The 26,658-nt window shown below is 49.2% G+C and overlaps 1 protein-coding gene across 1 annotated transcript in view; it reads right to left on the bottom strand.

Annotated features, from left to right (window-relative positions):
* The window catches only part of RNF17 (ring finger protein 17), a 3,010,943-nt gene that overhangs the window by 1,011,298 nt on the left and 1,972,987 nt on the right, over window positions 1–26,658 (bottom strand). Inside the window, exon 25 of the mRNA XM_078657063.1 lies at window positions 23,168–23,318. Within this exon, the coding sequence (XP_078513189.1) occupies window positions 23,168–23,318 (151 nt within the window). The remainder of the gene's footprint in view (window positions 1–23,167; window positions 23,319–26,658) is intronic.

Raw genomic sequence — 26,658 nt, 5'->3', positions numbered from 1 at the left:
GATAGCAAATCTGTATGCACTTAACGATCCATCTGGCTATACCTGCCTTTGAAATGGGGTTGCCTTTGTGTTGTGGTGAAAAGGCAACTAACAGTTGTTTTGTTTTCCTGAAATCTTTTGTTCTATCTATGTAGTACATGAGAGCTCTTTTGACATCTAGTGTGTGGAGCATTCTTTCTGCCACTGAATCTGGATTCTGGAAGAACACTGGTAGTTCTATAGTTTGATTCATATGGAACTGTGAAACCACCTTAGGCAGAAACTTAGGGTTAGTGCGTAGCACCACCCTGTTGGAGTGAACCTGTAGGAATGGCTCTTGGATAGTTAGTGCTTGAAGCTCACTAACTCGTCGTAGCGATGTGATTGCTATTAGGAAAGCCACTTTCCACGTTAAGAATTGTATCTCGCATGAGTGGAGAGGCTCAAAAGGGGGACCCATCAGTCTGGTAAGGACCACATTTAGGTTCCACACAGGTGCTGGTGGGTGTCTGGGAGGAATAACTCGTTGGAGTCCTTCCAGAAAGGCTTTGATGGCAGGCACTCTGAAAAGTGAGAGATGCCTCCTGTTTTGGAGATAAGCTGCTATTGCGGATAAATGTATTCGTATGGAAGCGTAGGCCAGATTGCATTTTTATAGATGTAATAGATAACAGATGATGTTGTGAGTAGATGCATCTAGCGGAGTAATGTCATTATTAGCACAATAAATGACGAAACGCTTCCATTTGGGCGCATTCAATGCTCTAGTTGTGGGCCTCATTGCCTCCTTTATGATATCCATACAGTCGGGAGGCAGGTTGAGGTAGCCAAATTCTAAGACCTCAGGAGCCAGATCGCCAGGTTGAGCTGTTGCGGATCTGGATGCTGAATGTCGCCATGGTTCTGCGTCAAGAGTCTGGGTGTGAGTCGCAGCCTCTGATGCGGTACCACGGAGAGTTCTAGAAACGTGGTGTACTATGGTTGGCGTGCCCACGTTGGAGCAACCAGGATGAGAGTCACCGAGTGTTGCCTTAGTTTGCGTGCCACTAGCGGTATTAGCGGTGCTGGGGGAAAAGCGGACGCAAATATGCCTGACCAGTTCATCCATATCGCATTTCCCTGCGACTGTGGGTGTGGGAACCTGGCGGCAAAGCTTTGGCATTAGGCGTTTTCCCTTGTGGCGAATAGGTCTATCTCTGGGTGACCCCACTGCTGGAAGTACGGGTGGAGTACGGATGGATGTATCTCCCACTCGTGTATTTGGTGGCTGTGCCTGATGAGCAGATCCGCCATCTGATTGTCCTTGCCTGGGAGGTGTTCTGCCATGAGGAAGATGTTTCTCTGAATGGCCCACTTCCACATGCTCTGAGCTAGCTGAGACAACTGAGGGGAGTGTGTACCTCCTTGCTTCTGTATGTAGTACATGGCAGTCATGTTGTCCGTCCGGATCAACACTACTTTGTTGCACAAATGAACTTTGAATGCTTTCATTGCCATGAAGATTGCCATCAGTTCCAGAAGGTTGATGTGCATCTTTTTCTGCTGTATTGTCCATAGTCCCTGCACTGTGTAGTGGAGTATGTGAGCTCCCCATCCCAGGAGAGATGCGTCCGTTGTCAGTATTATCTGTGGTACAGGCTCTTGGAACGGTCGGCCCTTGCAAAGGTTTTGTGGGTTCCACCAATGCAGAGAGCTGTATGCGCGACCGGTCACCAACACTAGGTCTATTAATTGCCCATGAGCCTGGTTCCACTGCCGTGCTAAGCGCTCCTGAAGCGGACGCATGTGTAGTCTTGCGTGCGGGACTATGAAGATGCAGGAGGCCATCATGCCTATCAACTGCATGAACACTCGTGCTGGAAGCGAGTGTTGTGGTCTGAATTTCCGTATCAGCAATTGAATGCTGTTGATCCTCACTGGATTTGGCTGTGCTTTGGCTGCCAGAGTGTCTATTGTTGCGCCCAAGTACTGCCGTACATGGGCGGGCTGAAGGTGTGACTTTGGATAATTTAGTGAAAAACCCAGATTGTGAAGTAGGTGAATGGTGTGGGACATGTGGAGGGGCACATTGCTGGGCCGACTTTGCTTGGATAAGCCAGTCGTCCAGATAAGGGTAGACGTGGATATTTTGTCTCCGTAGGTGTGCAGCCACTGTCGCTAGGCACTTGGTAAACACCCCGGGTGCTGTTGTTACTCCGAAAGGGAGTACTTTGAACTGATAATGTTGATCCTGAATGGTAAATCTGAGATATTTTCTGTGTGACGGGTGTACTGGTATATGGAAATATGCATCCTTTAGATCTAGTGTTGCGAGGAAATCTCAATGACTGAGTAACGGTAGAACCTGCTGTAACGTGAGCATGTGAAAATGTTCTGACAGGATATACTGGTTTAGGGGCCTGAGGTCCAGTATGGGTCTGAGGGAGCCGTCCTTTTTTGGGATTAAGAAGTACAGCGAGTACACCCCTATACCTTTTTGTTCCACAGGCACAAGCTCTATGGCTCCTTTTTGCAGCATACTTATCACCTCTTGCTGTAATAACTGTATATGCTCTGCGGACATAGGACGGTGTCTTGGGGGTATGTTGGGTGGAGTGAATGTTAACTCCAGACAATAACCGTACTGGATAAGCTGCCTCACCCACCTGTCTGTGGTGATGGTTTTCCAGACTGGCAGGAACTGTTGTAGTCTCCCCCCGACCGGTGTTATATGGTCGGGGGGCAGTGACAAGACGTCGCTGTTTGTTGGTGGCGGAGGATCGGGAGTTGTTGTTTCCACGACCCCTGCCCTTGGTGCTGTTCCCACAATAGCCACCCCTATTGTTCTTGGTGTAGGTGGTTTGCGTGCCTCCTTTACTATATTGTGTCTGCTGAGACACCTGGCCTCTGGAAGCTCCTCTATTGCTGGAGTGACGAAAAGAACCACCCCTGAACTGCTGGGACTGTAGAGCCCCCATAGACTTCGCAGTCTCTGTGTCCTTTTTTATTTTTTCCAAGGTGGTGTCAACTTCTGGGCCAAATAAGTAATCAGGGTTAACTGGCTGGTTGAGTATGGTGGTTTGTATCTCAGGCTTGAAGCCGGAGATTCTCAGCCAGGCGTGTCTACGTAACATAACACTTGTATTAATCGCCCTGGCTGCAGTGTCTGCTGCGTCTAGTGCACACTTAATAGATGCGTTTGAAATAAGTTTTCCTTCCTGAACTAGCATTTCTGCCGCCTCCTTGTACTCATCTGGCAAGTGTTGTAACAGGGTTTCAAGCGTATCATAATGAGCCCTGTCGTATCTGGCTAAGAGTGCCTGTGTGTTGGAGATTCGCCAGACATTGGCCGCTTGAGCTGCCACCCTTTTCTCAGTTCGCTCTTTTACAAGCATTGGAAACAACTAGCGAGTCCAATGGCAACTGTCCCTTGATATAGGTAGGGTCCCCAGGTGCTGGTTTGTATTTCTTTTCAATCCTGGGGTTTACCACTCTGGCCCTTGTGTTCCTCCTTAAAGATGTCCCCAGCGTGTTTCAGGACACCTTTTAGCATGGGTAGCGTTTTGACAGTTTTTTCTGAGGCTGAGAAGGTGTCAAATAAAAAGTCCACTTCAATAGGGTCAGCATGGAGTTGGACATTGTGATTTTTTGCTGCCCTCTCAATAAGTGCATTGAAAGCAGCCGTGTCTTCTGTAGGTGATAGTTTAACAGCCACGAGGAAGTCTCGAATCTGCCCCGGAGTCACGTTGAGCCCAGGGACCGGAGGGTGTGGGGCTAAATGCGACTGCGCAGGCTCCGCCGAAGAAGCGCGGGTGGCACCACCTGAACTCTTGGCCGAGACACACAACCGGCGAGGGGAGGACGAAGATTGATGGTGTTTCTTCGACTTCTTCTTCCCATGCCTCGACTTCCCGGAGTGCGAGGACTTGGATCCCGACGAACGGTGATGACTCCGGCTCCGCGACCGGACCCTCGACCTCCTCCTCGACCGGCGCGGAGCCGACTGCCGCATCTCGAGCAGCTTACGGGAACGCTCCCGCCTAGCCTTCGACGTCAAGGCCCGGCAGTCTGGGCACGACTTGTCGTTGTGGTTGGCCCCTAAACAGTAGAGATACCGGCGGTGGGGATCGGTAACCGACATCAATCGGTGATAGGCGTCACACGGCTTGAAACTGGACATCCCTACCGGCACCAGGAGTCGATGTCGACTCGAAAAAGATAGACCAAACAAGTCCAAAAGTTAGTCAAACAAGCATTGAAAATGCAATAGGTCTCGCCTTTGATTAAGTTAAAGCCACTTGGGGCGTGGCTTGGCGCGCGGCAAGATGGCAGCACAGTAGAGCTGCTCTGCCGGCCGCCGCAAAAAAAATCCTTCATTATCCTGCCCTTCTAGTGCCATCTAAGTCAATTTGCGGTGAGCGCTGAGCTGCTGGTGCCTTCCTCTGCAGCCCGTGCAAGTTTTGGAGATATTGCACGCCGGACGCCGCCGGAATCAGCCTTTGCGGTCTCGGCCGCGGTGAAGCCCGAGCTCGCGACCCGACTGGCGCGAGTGGCGCTCCCCTGCCTGGCCCCTTTCTCGGAGACCCGGAGCCGAGGTATTCGTTGTGGGGACCGACGTGCGATCGCCGGTAAGTCCCATCCCCCTCTGCCAGCCCACCACCAGATGAAGCGGGGCTCCGAGCGGCTCTCGAGTTTCGTGACGCCGAGGAGCTAAGCGGCGACTGGGCAGCCTTGAAATCGAGCGGCCGGCTGCGAGGCGGCTGGTGGGCCGCGAGACCGAGAGATCCCTATCCTTGCCTCAGCGGGTAAGAAATACAGCGGGAGCATCTGCTTTGGACTGTGGCGCGTGACTCACTGTGTGAGAGACATTTGTGGAGCCTGCTGAGTATATCCCTGCCATGTACCCCTGCTCTCCCCGTCCTGCTAATTGTTGAGGAGCGACCAGAGCTGTGGTGGAAACTGCGCGCCTGAGGCCCACGCTGCGGACTTCTAGACACCGGGGTGTCCTGCTGGGAATTGGGAGCACTCGCTTTGTGCCACGGCTACTGCTTGCTTGGCTGGGCCCTTCCGCAGAGGTACGGCTGTCGCTTACTTGGTGCGTGGGATATCGAATTGCGCGCTGTGCTGTACCTGCATGACTACCCTACATACCAGTATGTGCCATCCTCATAGCCAGCCTGTCGGGAACTGCGCCAATCTCTGCATGCTTGAGGCGCTCAGGAGGTGGTGAACTCTCAACCCACTGGCTGGAGTAAATCAGGGCTACACCCTCCGGGACGACATAAAAACACGCTGTTTTGATTGTGGAGTGTGGTGAGACATCTAGCTAGTACCTGGTGGATCCTGGGGGGGCCAGGTGTGCAGTGCAGAGGTGTAGGAGAGTGGGGTCTGCAATCCTATGGTCACCCCAGATTTTTGCTATTTGCTTCACTGGTTTAAGACTTTCCCTGGCTGTGGGCCTGCTAATCAGACCCACAGCCTAGCTGTTCTCTCTCTAAATTGACAACCATGTACTTTAGGTGCATTTACCAATTGGTACTGGGCCACCTTATCAGTCCCTGTACAGTATACCTTAGGTATCCAGGGCATAGGTGTACCCAGGGCCTACCAGGGGCTGAAGCATGTATTATGCCACCCCTGGCTGGCCATCAAAAACTGACACAACTGGCTGCACGACAGCTGGGGCAAGGTGGTGTAATCCCCCTTTGCTGTAGATATAGTATACCTATATCTAACCCTAAAATGGACACATATCCTCCTATCAGTCACTCCTACGGCAGGCCTTAACAATCCTGAAGGCAGAGTGCTTGGAATTATGTGAGATGGTGCTCTGGCATGAGCTGAGCCCGTCTGCAGCTTGCGGAACCAAGTCCTAATAGCTGTTCCATGATAACTCTATACCATATACTCTTAAGTGCATTATCAACCTCGCGGTTAAATGCTAACTCTGGTATAACATTATCAAAACATGTTGAGTAAGGTGTCATACGAATTGGAATACTACCCCCTCGCCAATTCTGGCGACGGGGGTAGCATTCCACCCTTCTAGGGCGGCACGACATGTATGTAACTGTGAACCCCGGTTAAAGTTAACTCGAGCCTCAGCATCACAAAATGGATGCAGCATATCTAGATGATATTGCTGTCTTCAGCTCCACCTGGGAGGATCACCTGATGCACCTGAGGAAAGTTTTGGAGGCCTTGCAAAAGGCAGGCCTCCCTATCAAGGCCATCAAGTGCCAGATAGGGCAGAGTCAGGTTGTGTACCTGGGCCACCTTGTGGGTGGAGGCCAGGTTCAACCCTTGGAGAGCAAGATACAGGCCATAAAGGACTGGGCTCCTCCAACCACCCAGACACAGGTCAGAGCTTTCTTGGGCCTGTCTGGTTACTATAGGAAGTTTGTCAAAAATTATGGGTCCATTGTGACACCACTTAATGACTTGACAAGCAAGAAAATGCCAAAGAAAGTTCAGTGGACAGTTAGCTGTCAGAAGGCATTCGATGACCTAAAGCAGGCCATGTGTACTGCACCTATTCTCGAGAGTCCTGACTACTCCAAAACCTTCATTGTCCAAACAGATGCATCTGAGTTGGGTGTGGAAGCTGTTCTATCTCAACTGAATATTGATGGTCATGACCAGCCCATTGCTTTTATAAGCAGAAGGCTGACCCCTAGAGAGAAACGTTGGTCAGCTATTGAGAGGGAGGCCTTCACTGTTACAGGATGGAGAGCTGGATATCCTCAGTGTCACGGAAACGTGGCTAGAGGACTCCTCAGTGCCGGACTTGATAGCCTCCATTCCGGCTAATTTCACGGCGTTCTGCCTTAATAGACCAGGCTCAACAAGAGGGGGTGGTGTGGCCCTTTTATACAGTACCGTCTGAGGGGCGAGAGATTTTTCGCTGAAAGTCTGGGAGGCGCCGAGGTTTTAGGCGTCAAACTTGGGATAGGGATGGACTGACTGTTGGACTATCCTTCTAGTCTACCGGCCCCCTTGGGCGTTGCCGGACTTCCCGGATTTATTTCTGGATTTAGTCCAGGACGTACGATCACGCTATAACAACGTGATCATCATGGGCGACGTGAACTTCCATTGGGAAAAGTCCCCGAAGGAAGGTCAAGCTAACCAGATAGATGAGGCCCTTAGGTCCTTTGGGCTAGTCCAGAGGGTAATGGGCCCTACACACGATAAGGGTCACACCCTGGATCTCGTTTGGATAACAACCCCTGAGCATGGCCGAGACCATGGCCCAGTAGTTGCGCAGCCATGCGCATGGTCAGACCACTTTCTAGTGAGGGGCACGATCTCGGTTGATGAACAGAAGGGGAAGTCCGGAGCAAGATGGAAAGTTGTGAGGAAATGGAAAGACATAAATGGCGATTAAATGGTAGCTCACCTCCTAGCTAATTCTCACCTTAATAAGATGGAAGATAATCCAGAAGTTATCTGTAACGTTTTAACAGATAAATTGAAAAAGGTAGTTGATCTCGTGGCACCAGCACGAAGGATGAAGGTGGTAGATAGAGGTGCTGGAGCCCCGTGGTATGATGAGACCCTTAGGGGGAAAAGGAGGGCTCTACGCAAATCTGAGAGAGCATGGCGGAAGGACTACAGTCCCAACGCACGGAGTCTCTACATACAGGAGCTTGCCTCTTATAAACATGCTATTCTCTTAAGAAAAGCAGAGTTCTACGAAGACAGGATTTCCAGAGCCTCGGACCCACAAAAAGAAATCTTTAAGGTCCTCACGGAACTCAGAAAAAATAAGGAGCAAAGTCCAGAGTTCAAGCAAGAAGACTGCCAAAAATGTCAGGACTATTTTTCCACTAAGATTAAAGACCTTCTATCAAATTGCCAATACCCCAATCCTGTACTGTCCTCTACAGACTGTTCCGGTCATTCGTCCGCTCGATCACCCTTTGGTCACTCTGCCCTTGATTACGAAGGACAGACTGTTAAATATTGTGGGGCGGGTCAAATCTGGTTCTCAGGCCGACCCGTGTCCTCCGGAGATATTTAAGTTGGCTATGCCAGGTATTGAGGAAGATGTTCTGACTCTCCTCAACAACTCCTTACAAACAGGACAGGTTCCATCCTCCTTTAAGGAGGCACGGCTGATCCCCCTGCTGAAAAAAACTGGGGCGGACACTAAAAATTTGAAGAACTTTAGGCCTATTTCGCAGTTACCATTCTTGGCCAAAGTTCTGGAGCAGCACGTCCTTGCGCATCTCTCTGACCATCTGGAGAAAAATGTTTCACTGGAGCAAAACCAGGCGGGGTTCCGTGCACATCATAGCACGGAGCTAGTGATGTTATCTATCCTGGATGAGTTAAGGAACAGAGCAGACAGGAAACTCCCTGGCGCCCTGGTGTTACTAGACCTCTCCGCGGCTTTTGACACCGTGTGTCATAGTCAACTGCTGCTGCGGGTGAGTGATCTAGGCATCCAGGGCACCGCACTCGTCTGGCTCTCTTCCTTCCTCCAAGGGAGAACTCAGAGAGTTCAATTGGCAGACCTATCTTCAACCCCAGTGCCGATCACCTGTGGGGTACCGCAGGGTTCTGCCCTCTCCCCTCTCCTATTTAATGTCTATTTGCAACCTCTGATTGCAGCTCTCAATCAGATGGATTGTCAAATATACAATTATGCCGACGACACCCAAATCATTATCCAAATGGAAGATTGTACGGGTGCACACGCAAGAATGCAGAATATCCTAAGATTTACAGCTAATTGGATGTCTCTGAATTCTTTGAAAATCAATCCAGATAAGACCGAGGTGTTGCCAATCACGATCATGGGAAACCCCTGGAACGACCAGTTCTGGCCATTAGAACTAGGAGTGCCTCCGGAACCTGCAACAGTGGTGAAAAGCCTGGGCATCTCCCTGGATGGGAGTTTGACGATGCAAAAACAAGTCTCAGGAGTGGTAGGCACGTGTGTTGGTCTCCTCCGACAACTAAGGAAAATCTCCTCACTTCTGTCCTTTGCCACCCCGAGACGTGCTGTATCTGCCATGATCCTATCCAGGATGGACTATGGCAACTCACTATATGCAGGGCTTCCGCAAAAACATCTGAATCGTCTGCAAGTTGTCATGAACGATGCGGCAAGATTGATTTTTAAGAAACCAAGGAGAACGCATGCGTCTCCTTTGTTGCGTGAACTCCATTGGTTGCCCGTCAAACAGAGGGTGTTGTTTAAAGGGCTTTGTATTACACACAAGGCCCTGTATGGGAAGGCACCAAACTACATCAAAACCCGTCAGGCCCCATATAAACCTGGTAGACGGTTGCGTTCTTCTGATGCGACTCTTCTAACCCAACCGAGTTTTAGACTATCTACCCTTGGTGGTCGCGCCTTTTCTAACATCTTTCCTGCGGTTTGGAATAGTTTACCAACTGAACTGCGCAAGGAATCCAGCCTGCTGCCCTTTCGGAAAAGATTAAAAACAGTGCTTTTTCAGCAAGCATGGGAGGGGCTGTAGGTTTGATGTTCGGCTTTTCAGAACCTGCTTTGGCATATACCTGGCAAAGCGCTTAGAGACCTTGGGGTGATTACGCGCTATATAAATCAAATAAATAAATAAATACATTTGCTGTGGTTTGGGCCCTGAAGAAGTTGAGGCCATACTTGTTTGGAACTCACTTCAAGATTCAGACCGACCATAAGCCCCTCTTATGGCTAAATCAGATGAAGGGTGAAAACCCCAAACTTCTTAGGTGGTCCATTTCCCTACAGGGGATGGACTTTACAGTGGAGCACAGACCAGGGACTGACCATGGCAATGCAGATGGTCTCTCCAGGTATTTCCACTTAGAACAGAAAAACTCACCTGGTCAAGGTTAGTTTAATGTCCCTAAATTTGGAGGGGGGGGGTTATGTAGGAGAGTGGGGTCTGCAATCCTATGGTCACCCCAGATTTTTGCTTTTTGCTTCACTGGTTTACGATTTTCCCTGGCTGTGGGCCTGCTAATCAGACCCACAGCCTAGCTGTTCTCTTTCTAAATTGACAACCATGTACTTTAGGTGCATTTACCAATTGGTACTGGGCCACCTTATCAGTCCCTGTACAGTGTACCTTAGGTATCCAGGGCATAGGTGTACCCAGGGCCTACCAGGGGCTGAAGCATGTATTATGCCACCCCTGGCTGGCCACCTAAAACTGACACAACTGGCTGCAAGACAGCTGGGGCAAGGTGGTGTAATCACCCTTTGCTATAGATATAGTATACCTATATCTAACCCTAAAATGGACACATATATTCCTATCAGTCACTCCTATGGCAGGCCTTATCAATCCTGAAGGCAGAGTGCTTGGAATTATGTGAGATGGTGCTCTGGCATGAGCTGAGCCCGTCTGCAGCTTGCGGAACCAAGTCCTAATAGCTGTTCCATGATAACGCTATACCATATACTCAAGTGCATTTTCAACCTCGCGGTTAAATGCTAACTCTGGTATAACATTATCAAAACATGTCGAGTAAGGTGTCATACGAATTGGAATACTACCCCCTCGCCAATTCTGGCGACGGGGGTAGCATTCCACCCTTCTAGAGGGGCACGACATGTATGTAACTGTGAACCCCGGTTAAAGTTAACTCGAGCCTTGGCATCACAAAATGGATGCTGCCACCACAGACACAAGTCTGACCTCCTGCTGCTGGGAGTCCTTCCAGCGAGGGCGGCTTGGACAAAGGGTTTCCTGCCTTGGGAGGTGCTAGCACCACCCCAGACAGGATTTTGTGTATTGAGGTAGGGAGTCCTGAAAGGAATGAGACATGCCTGGGGCACACAAGGTGCCCTGTGCATACACCGGTTCAAACCAGTTGCTGGGGCATCCCTGCCCCAGCTCTGGCGCAAAAACCGGACAAAGGATAGGGGGTGTAACCACCCCCCTTCCTGGTCCCACCCAGGGGGGGACCTAGTCAGTAGTGCAGCCCCCTTTAGCAGGATAAAGGTAGGAGCTGGTCCCAATCCAAATTAGATTAATCCTGAACTACTCTACAAGAAGAAACTCTGGACTTCGACGTTCTGCTCCACAGAAGTATGAAGAAATCTCCCTTGTGGGCAAGGAGTGTCCACCCTGCAACTGCAGGCACCATCAAGCGTCCAGCGGCTTCACTTTGTCGTCTTCCCTTGAGGATCCAGACTTCAGAGCCCTACGAGACCCGGATTCCCAGACCTCTCCGACCTCAACCTACATCTGCAGCACAGCTGAGATCCGTGGGTGCGACGAGACACGTGGGACCGGCCATCTTGAACGAACCTGCACTTCGCTTTCAGCACAACTCCCGAGGTAAACTCGACCAAGTGCTTTTGGGACTGAGACGCCCCAGCCCCGAGCAGCATCTGCACCGGAGATCAGCCCTCCAGCTTCCAAGAGATCTGCGTGGGGCCCTTCTGCTTGTTTGCTGCTCGACGCGTTGTCTGGTCACTTGCCGGCTGGCTACTGACCTCCTAGACGACGAACTTTGAAATCTTTGCTGCTGGTCTGGTTGCTCCAGACTGGCCCTTGCTCCCTTCCAAAAGAGGGGCACCCCGGACTCTCCTAGTCCGCACCAGATGCCTTTTCAACTCACCGCCTGGGTTGCCTTTGCCAAGGCCTGTTGACGCCGATTCCGGATACAACACCGCCGACAGCGAGAGCCTGCGTGGGACAGCTCGTGCCTCCATCCTGGTCGTCGAAGACACCTCCTGGTCCACGTGGCTGCAGAGTCAAGCGTCCACTCTTCACCTGATCGCGACGATGACATCTGGTTCCTTCCTGGTTCCACTCCAGTCACTGGCTAGTGACTGTGAACATTGTCCCCTCTGCTTTCAGGTCCTCTTCTTCACCGATCCACCCTTGGATCGCACCAGACATCTTCCTCCTGGTCGCCTGCAGCATCTTTTCTTTCAGGCTCCATTGACTTCAACGCGAGAACCCGACACACTTTGGCACCTATGCACCCGCAGCCCGTGGGTGAGGTAACGAGAGCATTTCGGTGCTCAAGGGTAGTTTAACTGTCCTAGTGTCCAGTTCCACAGTAGTTTTAGTCCTAACTAGTCAGGATTGTCCGTACTTACCTTTTTCTTGAACTGTACTGTCCATAGACGTTGTTACGCATCCTGCGTGTGAGTTCACACTCTGCACCCGCGTCCCGTGGGCCTCCTATTACTTACCTCAGGTTAGGATAGCGTAGTCCAAGCAATCCTACAGCCTCTGGACAGCTCCATTTCTTCCATTGACTCTCACATTCCATTTACTTAGTATATGGTTTGCCGTGCCCCCTAGGGCACCATTGTAATTTTGTGCAACTTGTCGTATTTTTCTTAAGAGATTGTCATGTGCTTAGCCCTCTGACCTCAAAGGGTTCAGAGGTGTTTGTTATTAATAAATATACTGTTTATTTTCATAACAACCTGTGTGGTGTCCTTTTATCTGGTATTCAAGGGGTTATATTGTGGTAAAACAGCTGGCTTCACATGCCAAAAGAGTTTAGCCTAAGACTGCTATGTCCATGCTACCATTAGGATAGCTGGTCTATAAGGTTGACTTGCAACCAATCACCATAAGGGTTGTTTGGACTGATACAAGGTGATCACTAGAACTAGTGAGCATCATATATCAGGCCAACTTCTCACAAGAGGGGCTCCTCGTCTGCCTGGGAGTTGAGGAGCGCACGGCCAGTGTCGCAGTGTGTGGAGTGCGGGGCACGAGATTCATAATGGGCAAGCTCGACAAGTCGCAGCCCAAACTGTCCTTTGAGCTCCGCAAGAACAGCAAGCAGACGAACGCAGGAGCAGCTGACAGGTATCACGACGCCTCATCGCAAGGTCCCTCTATGCTGGAAACCACACTGGTTGCGATACAGGCGAGCCTCCAGGCGATAGACGGGAAAATCGAGGCCTTAAACACACGCATGGATCAATTCTCTGCCAAGCTTGACAAACAGGCCACGAGACTGGGGGAGGCGGAACAGAGGATCACGGACACCGAGGATGGTCTGCAGCAGGTAGCGGACAAGACTTCCGAGATGGTCAAGCTTCTGGAAGTAATTCAGGCTAAGAATGAGGACATTGAAGCGCAGGCCCGGCGCAATAACATCCGCGTCCTGGGTCTGCCGGAATCGACCAACGTGGGGAGACTAGAGGATTACGTAGAGACCATGTTGAGGGAGATCTGTGGCACTGACGACCTGTCTCCCATGTTCGCGGTCGAGAGGGCCCATCGATCATTAGCGGCTCGACTTCCACCTGGCACACCACCGCGGCCCATAATCATAAGGCTGTTGAACTACAGAGATCGGGATACTGTGCTTCGCATCACCAGACAGAAGGGCAAGATTACTTATCAGAATAACCAGCTGTCCTTCTATCCTGACTTCACTGCTCAAGTACAGGCGGCGAGAAAAGAATTTCATTCAGTAAAGAAACTACTTAAGCGGGAAGAAATTCCATATGCCATGCTCTATCCTGCGAGACTTAGAATCGGCGAATTCGAGGGAGGGACAATCTTTACCACCCCCAAGCAAGCGATGGCATATGCTAAGACACTGCAAAAACGTCGCAAATCCCCTGCTGACACGTCCGACGTGGATGACTGAACTCAGATGTATCCTGGTACCCCTCCTGATGGTGTGATTGGTGGTTTTGAGCTTGGGAGTGAAGGAGGTTGGGGGGGGGGGGGGGGGACACAATATCTCAGTTCCTTGGCTGGGTCGTGTCTTTCTTGATGATCCTCCCTGTATGATGCCCTCTTTAATAACTGGAGATGGGGCAAATTGCTAGCTCATGTACTAAGTTATACACTGTGGATTGAACGCCATGTGCCTCACCAGATGTACTCATTCTGTTCCTGATAGTTGGCACAATCAGGGGGCACGAACTGCTATATGCGGAAGCCCACTTCTGCCTTGTGCCAGAAGTGTGCATTGCCTCCATTGCCCCCGATGGGTATAACCCTGGGTGGGTTGGGGGGGAGGTCCTAAGGTCCTTTGGCGGGTTGGGGTTGCCAAAGTGGGTGGGGGGAGGGGGGCCTGGTCTCATTTTCTACATCAGAGTATATTCTGCAGATGCTATTCACCCAACTGCACTGATTGTGTCACTATGTAAATGTGCTGTGACGCTAGACGACGCTGGTTCGCGATCTACCAAGAGCCTCTGTGATGGTGGGTGAGAGCTATACTTGTGTCACCTGGAATGTACTTGGCCTCAACACACCCAGAAAGACTAGGCAGGTGCTCTCTCACCTGGATAGACATGGGGTAAGCATTGCCTTATTGCAGGAGACGCATCTAACTGTACAAACTGAGGGATCCATAGCGCGCAAATGGGCTGGATACAGACTCGCCTCTTCTTATTCTAATTACGCCCGAGGGGTCCTCATCCTTATTAAAAAAGGTATACATTTTACTCCACTGAACTCCTGCACAGATAGAGAGGGTCGCTGGGCAGCAGTGAGAGGGTCGCTGGGCAGCAGTGAGAGGGTCGCTGGGCAGCAGTGAGAGGCACACTGGGTAAGACGGTTGTGACTATCGCCAACATATATGGCCCGAACCAGCGTCGCTGTCTTCTTTGTTTCAGGTGCTGCGTACATGGCCAGAATCGGCCCTAATGATTGGGGGTGACCTGAACACACACTTAGATCCTCGGCTTGACAAATCTGATTTAGCGAGTAGCCGTATGTTAAAGACCGCTGCATGTGTGCGGCAGTTTATGGAGGAGATGGGGTTAGTTGACGCTTGGCGCCTGCGAAACTAAGGGGTTTGGGTAGGCACGCACATTACACCTTCCCACGACACGTGGTCCCGCCTGGACTACTGGCTGGTGGACGGTTCGACCAATGGGTGGGTAACTGAGACCTATACACTCCCCCGGACCCTTTCGGATCATAATCCAGTCATGCTTAAACTGCAGATTCCACACACTGTGCGCCCCCCCTACACATGGCGGTTTCGAGCAGACGCTCTGCTGGATCCCGTCTTTGCTGATACAGTCCATAAAGCTATAGTACAGTATTTTGACCTGAACGAGGGCACGGTGGATAGTGCAGCCACCCTCTGGGAAGTGTTTAAGGCCAATATACGGGGTGTATGTATAGGCACAACAGCAGGCATATTACGTGACCTGAGGGGGCAAGTACGTAGTGTTGAAACCAAGCTGCGCGACCTGGAAACTTCATATGACACTATTCCTTCACTGGACACAATGGCACGCATTAGGGACTACACTGAGGAACATAAATCTCTGGCGGAGGCAGAAATGAGGTATGTCTCCAAACGGTTTGTGGCTAGAGCGTACGGAGAAGGTGGCAGACCGGGCAGAGTACTGGCTAGTCGTTTGCGTGAGCGTGTAAATGCCCATCCTATAGAACACATAGTAGATGACCATGGCACTAGTCATTACACATCCGACGCTATACTGGGATTTGTTCCAAGCATTTTACGGACAGCTCTACACGTCTCGCGGCGACGTGTCTGACTCTGTTATAGATGACTACCTGCAGGACACTGCCTGTGCTTGGCTGTCGGGCGCCCATAGGAAATATCTTAGCATCCCTATTGATGAGGCCGACATCAAAGAGGCGATACTCTCACTGCCGAATAAGAAAGCTCTCGGTCCGGGTGGACTGACAGCTGAATTTTATAAACGTTATGCTGATCTCCTGGCGCCCCACATTCTGGCCATGTACGCGAAGGCGCATGAGCTGGGCTATCTTCCTCCGTCTTTGCGTCCAGCGCTCATTATCACTTTACTGAAAAAAGATAAGCCCCCCACCAGGTGTGAGTCCTATTGGCTCCTATCCCTGATAAATATTGATGCCAAGATTCTTGCTAAAATTCTTGCTACTAAACTCCAACCATTGATGCCAATGCTCGTCCTACCTGACCAATCGGGCTTTATTCCTGATCGTTCCACATCTTGGAACCTCCATACGATTTTTGCAATGTTCCATGTTCTCAACCCAGATCTACAAGCTGTGGCCGTGTTACTTGATGCGGCCTAAGCCTTTGACTCTATCGAATGGCGGTATATATTTTTTATTCTGCGCAGGATGGGGTTCCCCCCTGTCTTTGTCCGATGGATACAGATTCTGTACACTGATGCCTCGGCAAGGGTGAGGGTCGGTGGTTTCACCTCTGATCCATTGGCGATACAGCGTGGTACTAGGCAGGGGTGTCCTCTCTCCCCGTTCCTCTTTGCCATTGTACTAGAACCACTGATGTGTAGAATCCGGCAGCAGCACAGGGAAGCCGCGCTCAACTTTAGTAACAGACCGGTGGGTATCTCTGCTTATGCAGATGATATGGTTGTGTATGTTTGAGAACCACATACCCACCTAACGCGAATCATCCGCGAATATATCCGCTTTGGCCTTCTCTCCGGATTGTGTATCAACTGGGATAAGTCGGTTGTAATCCCTCTCACACTGGCCACTACTGCTCCTACGCTGGAATACCCGCTGCTGTGGACTGTGGATCCCGTGAAATACCTTGGGGTCTGGGTTCATAGAGACCCAGAGACTGTCATTCATGAGAATTATGGAAGGGCCTATGCTGACCTGGTACAGCAGGTGGATAAATGGGTGGCTCTGCCTCTGTCATTGGCGGATCGCATTGCGGTCATTAAAATGGTGATACTCCCCAAGTTTTTATAGGTATTTTGTAACATCCCTATTCGTCTGAATAAGCACTTTTTCACCACGTTGCAGACTCAGTTACTCCGCCTGGTGTAGGGGACGAAGCCTCCGCGTATCAGCTGGGCAACCCTAACATTGCCGTTTGACAAAGGGGGGTTCTGCGCTCCAGATTTTTACATTTATTATTTGTGTGGACTAGCTCACTTCGCGTTCTTTTGGTACAGACCACATGGCTTTGTCCCGCACGTAGCGGTGGAGGAGGGGGATGCAGGAGATATTCCTTTGCAGAATATACTAACGCACACGCAAAGACACATGCCTAGGACGGAGATCAATACGATTGCCGCCACGTGCTCAGCTTGGCAGGCGATTGGTAGACTGACGGACCGATTACCTTTATATGCGCCGAACATGTGCATCGCGGGCCACGGCGCCATTTCCGTGGCACAAGAGCGTGGCTCAATGCCGCTGCTCACTGAAGCTGGCATCTCCGTACTAGGTGACTTATTCAGTGATGGGACGTATATCTCCGGAGAAGATCTGCACTATATTTCCAATGCTTCACCCCTGTTCGCATACACATGTTATCGATTACGTCGGGCTGTGAGGGACCACTATCCTAGCTTTCCATGCGAGCCTCTCACCTCCAAGTCGCTGCAACTAGGGATTACTGCTGCCACTAGGAAGCATCTGCTCACTAGATTATACCAAGTAGTGTTTTCGGAATTGGTCCTTCCGGAAGACCGTAGCTTAGCTAGATGGAACAATGCTCTGGGCACACAACTGGCGGAGGACACATGGGTTCAAATTTGCTCGCTCACGGGTAGGCTATCACCCAATAGCAACCTACCCATTATACACCTGAAGTTCATACAACAGACATATCACACTCCGACTAAGCTTCATCGAATAGGTTATAGGGACACTGACTGTTGCAGGAGATGTGGACGGGCTGGTGCCGACTTCATACATTTATCATGGCACTGTCACGCTGTTCACTCCTACTGGGTAGATGTCCTGCAAAAATTGGATACCATGACCGGCCTCACTCTGGATTGTACACCGCTTCTGTTTCTGCTGGGACACGTACCAGAGGCCAAAGGGTTGCTGGGCCGCTTTGTGAGAGTGGCTTTGCTGCTAGCGAAGAGGAGGGTGTTATTCACATGGGATTGCAAGCGCTACCCCAGGGCGTCCCAGTGGCTTAAAGACTTGGTATACTGCCAGGAGCAGCTAAACACATATTCAGAAGAACTCCCCAGGAGCTCGAGCCCTAAAGATATATGGGGTCAGCTCAGAGACTATCTGATGGCGAGTTGTGACCGCGAAGAGGACAATGTGGAGGAGGAGCTGGGCAATGCGGTTCTGGCCCAGTAGGCTCTAGACACCACGGATATCGATTCTGGAGGTTCCGCCTGCGATCGTAGCCTTGTACATCTTAAGTACTTTGCATGAGTGATGTATGTTATTTTTACAACATGTCTTAATTTGCAGAATGTGAAGACCGGGATGTTAGGGTTTGACTGTTCAGTTGCAGTTTAATGTTCTATAAAAATGACACTATCTGGTAAAAAAAAAAAAAAAAAAAAAGTTAAAGCCACTTGCTTTGCTAATGGTATTGTGTAGCAAAGTAAATGGCTTTAACGTAATGAAAGGCGAGACCTATTGCATTTTTAATGCTCGTTTCCCTAGTGGTACTCTAAAAGGCTTACAAACGCCGCAATGAGCCTTAAAAAACAAAAAAGCATTGCCAAAGCCAATAGGTCTAGGTCTGGCATTTTGTTAGGGAGAATATTTTGGTAACTGTGTGTTATATTCAATGCTGTCCTAGGAATTAAGCCCCACAATGAATCACCCAGGGCAGTAGTAGTGCTTCTTTGCTGATCAAACTCATTAGTAGGGTACGTTCTACCCTCAAAAACGAGTGTCATAAAAATCAGTCAGAAGATTAAGCATGTGTTAGAAATGGTTAACTTAATAGGCAAACACAGCAAAATATTGCATAGGGGCTACTTTTGGCAAGCGAGTATTTTTTCTGCATCTTTAAGCATGTCCACGTACATACTTCTGAACAACAAAGCAGCACACCCAGGAATTTATAACAGTAAAATCAAAACGAATGAATGGGCAAGGTCGATTAGTGGATAGCAGAGTGAAGTGAGGTTTAAGATGCCTAAACAGAAAGCACTAAAGCAACATACAAAAATGCACCAAACAGCATAAAATTAACCTCATTTTCTAACTTCATTCAAACATTTTTTTTTTTTTAAATCATCTTCAAAATCAAAAGGTAACTCAAATTGAACAACGTAACCATCTTCAAAAAGCCTTGGGTTTGGTGCAGAAATCCTCCAGGCATAGACAAAGCACGAAAAACACAGGTAAGCCTGGCGCTGATCTCATACTAACTTTCCCTGTATTTCCTATTCTACTTTTTGAAGAACTGAAAACATGATCAATTTAAACTGAAACTGAATATAGCGAGACCTAAATAAATGCAGTTAGTCACACAATACAAAGGCTTCCATGCTTACAATAAAATCATCACTACTGATTCCCCATTACCTTCCAAAAGAACTAAGAAATACGCCCAAACTCTTCCGATGGATTAAAAAAATTATTCTACTGAGAGTTACACCCCCAGTTGGTAATCTAGGACCCAATACATCGCAGATCGGACTCCTGGAATCGAGAAGGGGCAGCGAAAACCAGGTCAGAGAAAATCCCAACCTTCAATAGACATGGAGACACCGCATCCCTGCCTTGAAAATGCAAGACTGGTTTAGCCTTATATCCGTAAGAGGTCAGTAAAATGGAGTACAAAATTGGGTAATATAAAACACATATTTGCAGCACACAGAAGCGCGAAATAAAAAGCTGTATAAAAAATAGTTACTCGGACTATTGCAGCAAAATACATCAAGAAGAGCACACCGAAATGAACGAAAGTGAGCAACGTAAAGTGTGAATTAGGTCCGAAACATGTCCCTTCCACTAACTGAAAACAATCAAGTAGCCCACCCCACTACCTCGGTCCAGTTCATATATTAGACTGCCATTACATTACCCCATGCTAAAAACGTGTATTTGCCCCACCATATTCCGGAAACTCACTGTAGACTCACATTTAACATCCGTACTCTCTCGTACTGGCCCGGCTGAAAGTCAGTCTCACAAAAGAGTTGCCTCTCGTCTCACACCACAGACAAGGGACTCTGAGGACAAGACAGACAAATACTCTGCTTTAAAGGGCTCGTGCCTGTGGAATTGTAAACAAAACCCAAACACCAGGCTTAGGCCGTCTCTAGGTTACTCCACCCCCAGAGACGGTCCTGGAAATATTGGGCGTGACGGATCGTCATGACGTCGCACAATCCGCTTTCGTACAACAGAGGCTCAGCGTAGCTGTTTCCAGTCCTGGGGCTTCGGGTTCGCGACGTTACAAAGAGACAGGTACCATACGGTGTGAATTTGGAAAAGGAGAGTGCATTCCTAGGATACCACAAACCGTGAACACACAAGAAAGGCAGCGTTATGACGGAAGACTGTTGTGCAGAGAGGGCTAGGAGCGGCCCAAGACAAAACCAGCAAAAGCACGGCGCACCCTTTATTTGTAGTAGTAAATGCATCCCACACACAAGTTAAACAAAAAAGTGCTGACAGTAAATATTACACCCACCGGCTCTCGCCAATTGCCGACTTTTTTTTCTCAATATTTGATGCTTTTAGTAAGCAGTGCAGCATGCAGCGCTGCCTATTAAAAGCATAAAATATTGAAAAGTACAGTTTGAGGAGCCAGAAAAAAAAAAGTCAGCCTGGAGCGCGCCTTGGAAGAGACGCGAGAGGGCAGGAGCGTGACGCCGTGAGCGTGCACGTTGGCGTTCTCTGCGGCTCGCGCGTTCATAGACCGGTGTCTGCTCGTACACCAGTGTGTATCACTTGGGGAGGCAACACAGCAACAATAAGGCTCGCTAGCGGCAGCGCTTCGTGCTGCAACGCCAGGCGAGCCCTAAAAATGACTTAGGGTACACTCTTCCCGGATCTGCGCTTGCTGGCGCGGCAAAAAGAAGAACTGACGTCAGTGCGCGAGGGCGGAGTCTAAGTACTCCAGTGACGTCATTCCGGCGATCACAACGACGGACGCGGAGCCGCAAGGCGAAGCCTACCGACACGCAAGAGTACTGCTGACCAAAACTTTCCGGATCCAGTCTGACGCCTGCAGATATTCTAGGGTAAGGAATCTAACACTAACGTATTTCTTTCAGATTCTGCTGGTAGGCCCTCCATCGGCTTTGCCTGGTGCCTGGGTCCTGCCCTCCCTGAGTCTGCTGGTGGCCTGGCGGAAAGTGGAGACACTTGGGTTCGGGCCTGGCCCACTTGGGCCTGCTGCACTGTGGAGTGTGGGCCCCACTAGCGTACTTTGCCGCTAGGGGAGACCAGCTGTAAATATAGCACAGCGAGTCAGCGCACTCCACCCTCTTTACTCCAACGACGTCATTCCGGCGATCACAACGCATACGACGGACGCGGAGCCGCAGCTGAAACCTGCCGACGAGCAGGGGTACTGCTGAAGAAAACTTTCCAGATCCAGTCTCACGCCTGGGGATTAATCTAAGGTAAGGAATCTAACCAACGTGTTTCTTTCAGATTATAATGGAGCAGATACAGAACTCCCAAGCCACCCCTCAAGGGCAAGCACCAACTACATTCTCAGCTCATCCTAGGACGTTTACCAACACACACGAAATGCTGCAGCTCGCCCTGCGGTTGCCACAGCATTCCCTTTGAAGGTTGCAGTGGGAGGGTTTGGGATGAATACAGGATTTTGGGTAAAATTGACATTTTAAGCGGCCACCCTTCCTACCCAAGAAGGAGGATAAAGCCACCAATACGCTAAGTCCGCTTTCACCCTGTGCTGCAAATCGCGATAATTCAAGGCCGTCACCTCCGCTATAGTCTGGCGACCTGCAGGGCCAAGAATGAGATGGACCACTAGGCCCACAGAATGGAGAACGCCCGGGAGAGACCCTCCTGAGTCTCAGGAGCAACAGTGAGGTCCAGGGCCTGAGATTTGAAGATTTTTATGTGAAACCCCGAGACTGCCGCAAACTACTGTGCCTCCTCTTAAACGCTTGGATCATCCATCCAGGGTCGTCCAACTAGTTCCCTACAAAAAATCTTACCAAAAGCTTCTGGGAAATCAACCTTGTATACTCCAATCGGAGTTTCCAAACTGGCCTGCCGTAAGGTGAGTTACCTTGGACCCCGCCAAGTAGCTATTAATTTCCGACACAAAAGGATCTTGTGACGCGTACTGGGCTGCAGAATATAACCCAAACATCTCCGCTTTATGATAATTTCCCGTGGCTAGGATGCACTCCGTTTAAAGAGATTCCACTATGGTGGCCTCTCTCTGTCCCTTGAGTTTATTTACATTTAAACTCTGCACCTGTTGCACCAAACATAGAAAGTATGCTTGAGATGCAGGAGTGCTTATTCTGCATAATCAAGTTCTAAATGCGCTAGTTGTTTCTTGGCTGCCTCTAGTTGTCTCCATGCCCTAGGCGGCCATGTGTGATGGTGAATGCGCCTGCTGCTGAAGCTGGGAGAGCTTTTCCTGCCTTATCCTGCTGTAGGCAGCCAAAATGGCCGCCATTGATATGGTTAAATGTTAACCATCGCAACCTATACATTTAATGAACTAAAAAGGGCTTTGAAAGTGAATGAGGCCTGGTGGCACCCAAGGAAAAAAAAAAGTTCGGGAACAAGAAAGTAGGAAGCAGCATTAAGTGAGTATGGTTTAACAGAAAAGAACACAAGTAATAAATCCAAATCTGAAGCCACTGGTCAAATTTGCAAGGGGCTAGTATAAAGGAAACGCTATGGACAACCAAGCCTTGAATGTGTACACCACAACTCCCTTTCAGCTCAGTAGACCCATTGCACAGGTCGTAAAAATCTTCCTCAATAATCAGAATGCAAACACATTTGGGGGAAACCGATGTTCCACTAAAAGGGTTTATTGTTTGACATGGTCTACCAGACAGTTTACTGTAATGAAAACACTATTACAATTTCAATAGAGAAAGTTTCACGGATCCCTTAAGTCCCATAAACTGAAGGCTAAACCACCTAAAATAGACTTTTGCTGCAATGCCCACCAACATTAGAAAGAACTGCAAGAAGACTTGCATCAACCATTAGTACTTACTCTACACAATACATTAAAAGCTTGTTTAGTCTAAGACCCCTCCCACCCGGATTAAGGTTTAGATGTAATCAAACAATTTTTGGCTTTTTGTCCTGACTACTGCTGATTTTCGCTCTTCAGCATCCCTGTTAATGTTACACTTCCAACATTACTCGGTAATGTCACATTCAGAACCCTTTAATAAACAAATTAACCCAGTAAACTTGTTAATTGCCATTAAGAGCAAACGGTGTACTAGTGAGAAACGTGGCGGTGGTGGAAACATAAAAGAAAATTGAATGTGTGATAGATAAAAAAGGACTACTTTTAGAATACGTTTAGCTACAGTTACACAAATGCTAGGGTAAGCTGGGCATAGGAAGTATCAATATACCTTCATGTGTGTCTCAGAAATAACTTGCTTGATTTGTCCTCTGCGCCACTGTTTGAGTACGGGCAGCTCAACAGCACAATACATATCAATATACCACTTTATTTCCTCTGGTTTTGATGTATCATAGACGTCAGACAACTCATCCTGCAAACTACATATAAAAAAAGAATCAATATGAAGTGTATTAAAGAGTACAAATATAAAATGTATAATCTGAAGGAAAAAAATTTATATATATATATATACATTGATGACAATGGAGGAATAAGAAAACAAGTTACTTACCTGTAACTTTGGTTCCCCAGTATTGGTAACTTTCATAGATTCCCATGCTTTGTATCATTCCCCGTCGTCGGAATGGGAGCCTCGGTAAATAAAAAAAATACCATAGTAGTAAGCACAAAGTGAAAAAATTAGGCCTAGGCCTCATCTCATTTTGTAGCTTATCCACCTCTTTTTGTAAAAGAGACCTAATTCTTGCAGTAGCCAATCAGAGTAGCCTCACCCCATAGAACCTTCCTGAGAGAGCCTCAGAGCCTCAGATTTTCGTAGCCGTTGTGAACAGCAACATCATTGGATAATAAGGCTGAGCTTTCCCAGGGAAGGAGGGTGGGCGCATGGGAATCTATGAAAGTTACCAATACTGGGGAACCAAAGTTACAGGTAAGTAACTTATTTTCTTGCCCCAGTATTGGACCTTTCATAGATTCTCATGCTTTGTATCAGAATAGCTAGCAGTAAAGAGAAAAGCATATTTTGTAATATATGTATCTGTAAATGTCATACGTAATCCTGATAAGAAAACAGAACACATTTGCATCACAAAGCAGAACAACAACAAGTAATACAAAATATGCAATATATGAAGGCGGGATAGTAAGGAAAGCTCACCGACTTATTGGAAAAGGTTCCTCAAGACCGCCTGGCCCACTGCCGCATCTTCTTTCACAGAAGAATCCAAGCAGTAGTGGCGAGTGAAGGTGTGGACACTGCTCCATGTCGCCGCTCTACATATGTCCTTGATCGGGACACCGGAGAAGAAAGCCACCGATGAAGCCATTGATCTCGTAGAATGAGCACGAACTGTTCGCTGAAGAGGTTTCCCCGCTTCTCGATGGCAAAACTGGATTGCACTGGATATCCAGCGGGAAATGCAGGGTTTAGAAATTGGACAACCCTTACGTGGAGCACTGTATGAAACAAAAAGCTGGGAAGATTTCCTGAACAGTCTTGTGACCTCCAAAGAGAACTTGAGACATCTGTGAATGTCCAAAGAATGCAGAGCCCTCTCTGCTGGCGTGGAGGGCCGCAGGAAGAAGGACTTTAAGATCACCGGCTCATTCAGATGAAATTCTGAGGGGACTTTAGGAATACATTTAGGATTTGTTCGTAGGATGAGATCATCATTTTTAAATTGTAGAAAAGGTTCCTCAATTGTGAAAGCCTGGAGCTCACTAACCCTTCTAGCCGATGTCAGGGCCAAGAGAAGAGCCAGTTTCCATGAAACAAACTTCATGTCCGCCCTATGAATAGGCTCAAATGGGGCCTTCATTAGATGTGACAGTACAAAGTTAAGATGCCAGGCTGGCGGTGGAGGCCGGACTGGTGGAAAAACCCTGAACAAACCTTTCAGGAATTGTTTAATGATCCTTGCAGACCAAAGGGAAGGACCTGATGATGATTGTCTAAATCTAGACATGGCCGCTAGATGCACAAGTTACTACTTGTGTAACGATATATCTGTAAGAGACATTAGTTAGTGATAGGTTCCTTACCTTAGAATATCCCCAGGCGCCAGACTGGATCCGGAATTTTTTTGCGTAGCAGTACCCTTGCGCGTCGGTAGGCGTCGTCTGCGGCTCCGCGACCGTCGTCGGCGTCCTGGGCGCTGTGATGACGTCGTCGGAGTATTTAGACGCCGCCTCCGCGTGCTGACGTCAGTTCTTAGACACAGCTTTTCCGCGCCAGTAGCGCTGAGCCATGTTAAAAACCAACACTGGTGCCATTGAAACTAGGGCCCTGAAAGGGGGTAACCCTAACCCTAGATATCGGTTCGCAGAGCGGGGAGGATGGGTGGGTCAGTAAGGAATCTATCACTAACTAATGTCTCTTACAGATATATTGTTACACAAGTAGTAACTTGTGCATCTGAAAGAGACACGTTAGTGATAGATTCCTTACCTTAGAATATATACCCCAGCAATACCAACCCCGGTGGTGTGTCTGTGAACCAATAATCACACCAGAAAGTCCTGGAGGACAGAACGGCCAAAGAAGCCATCCCTCCGGACTTGGCTGTCCAGGCAGTAGTGCCTTGCAAACGTGTGCAGTGATGCCCACTTAGCTGCCTGACAGATGTCTTGTAAGGGCACTCCCCGGCCCAGGGCAGTTGTAGTTGCCGTGGCTCTGGTGGAATGAGCCCGTAATCCAACAGGGGGCTCCTTCTTAGCCAAGGAGTAACATGCCTGGATACACAAGATGATCCACCAGGAGATGGTTATCTTGTGCACTGCTTTCCCCTTCTTAGCGCCCACGTAACCAACATAGAGTTGGTCATCCACCCGGAACTGGCGTGTGCGATCCAAATAGAATGAGAGCGCACGTTTTGGTTCTAGACGGTGGAGCCGCTCTTCCTCTTTAGAGGGATGCGGTGGCGGAAAGAAGGTTGGCAAGGTGATAGACTGCCCGATGTGGAAGGCTGTGACAACCTTGGGCAGGAAAGATGGCTTAGTACGCAACACAACCTTGTCCGGATGGACAGAAAGGAAAGGTGGATTACAAGAAAGGGCCTGGAGCTCACTCACTCTCCTGGCAGAGGTGATGGCAACCAGGAAAGCAGTCTTCAGAGTAAGAAGGCGGAGAGGACAGTTGTGAAGTGGCTCAAAGGGAGCGCACATCAGGAAGGTAAGAACAAGGTTCAAGTCCCACTGGGGCATCACACACGGAACAGGAGGAAACGTGTGTGTGATGCCCTTTAGAAATCTTTTTTTTATGGCACAAATCTGTTCCACCTGCAGGCGTATACCGACTTCGTGGAGGGACGCCTGGCTGCCAGAATGACATTACAGACTTCAGGAGGCAAGTCAAATGGCCTCAACTGTTGCCGCTCAATCTCCAAGCATGGAGGTGGAGACTGGACAGGTTCGGGTGGAGGACCGTCCCCTGCTGCTGCGACAGAAGGTCCTCCTGAAGAGGCAGACGAATCGGGGGATCGACTGACATACTGAGTAGCTCTGGATACCAGTACCTTCGTGCCCAGTCCGGAGCCACAAGGATGACTTGTGCCCGGTCGCGCTTGATCTTCTTCAGCACTCTGGGCAGAAGTGGTATAGGCGGAAAGGCGTATAACAGACCGCAACTCCACACGCGACGAAAAGCGTCGCCGAGCGAGTGCCGCCTTGGAAATTCCAACGCGCAGAACTGATGACATTGCGCGTTCTCTTCGGTGGCAATTAGATCTAACCAAGGCTCTCCCCATTGCTGAAAGAGGC

This window comes from Lissotriton helveticus, chromosome 8 (genome assembly GCF_964261635.1).
Source record: "Lissotriton helveticus chromosome 8, aLisHel1.1, whole genome shotgun sequence".
Lineage (NCBI taxonomy): Eukaryota > Metazoa > Chordata > Amphibia > Caudata > Salamandridae > Lissotriton > Lissotriton helveticus.
Note: the sequence above shows the minus strand (reverse complement) of the source record. Positions and strands in the feature narration are given on the sequence as shown.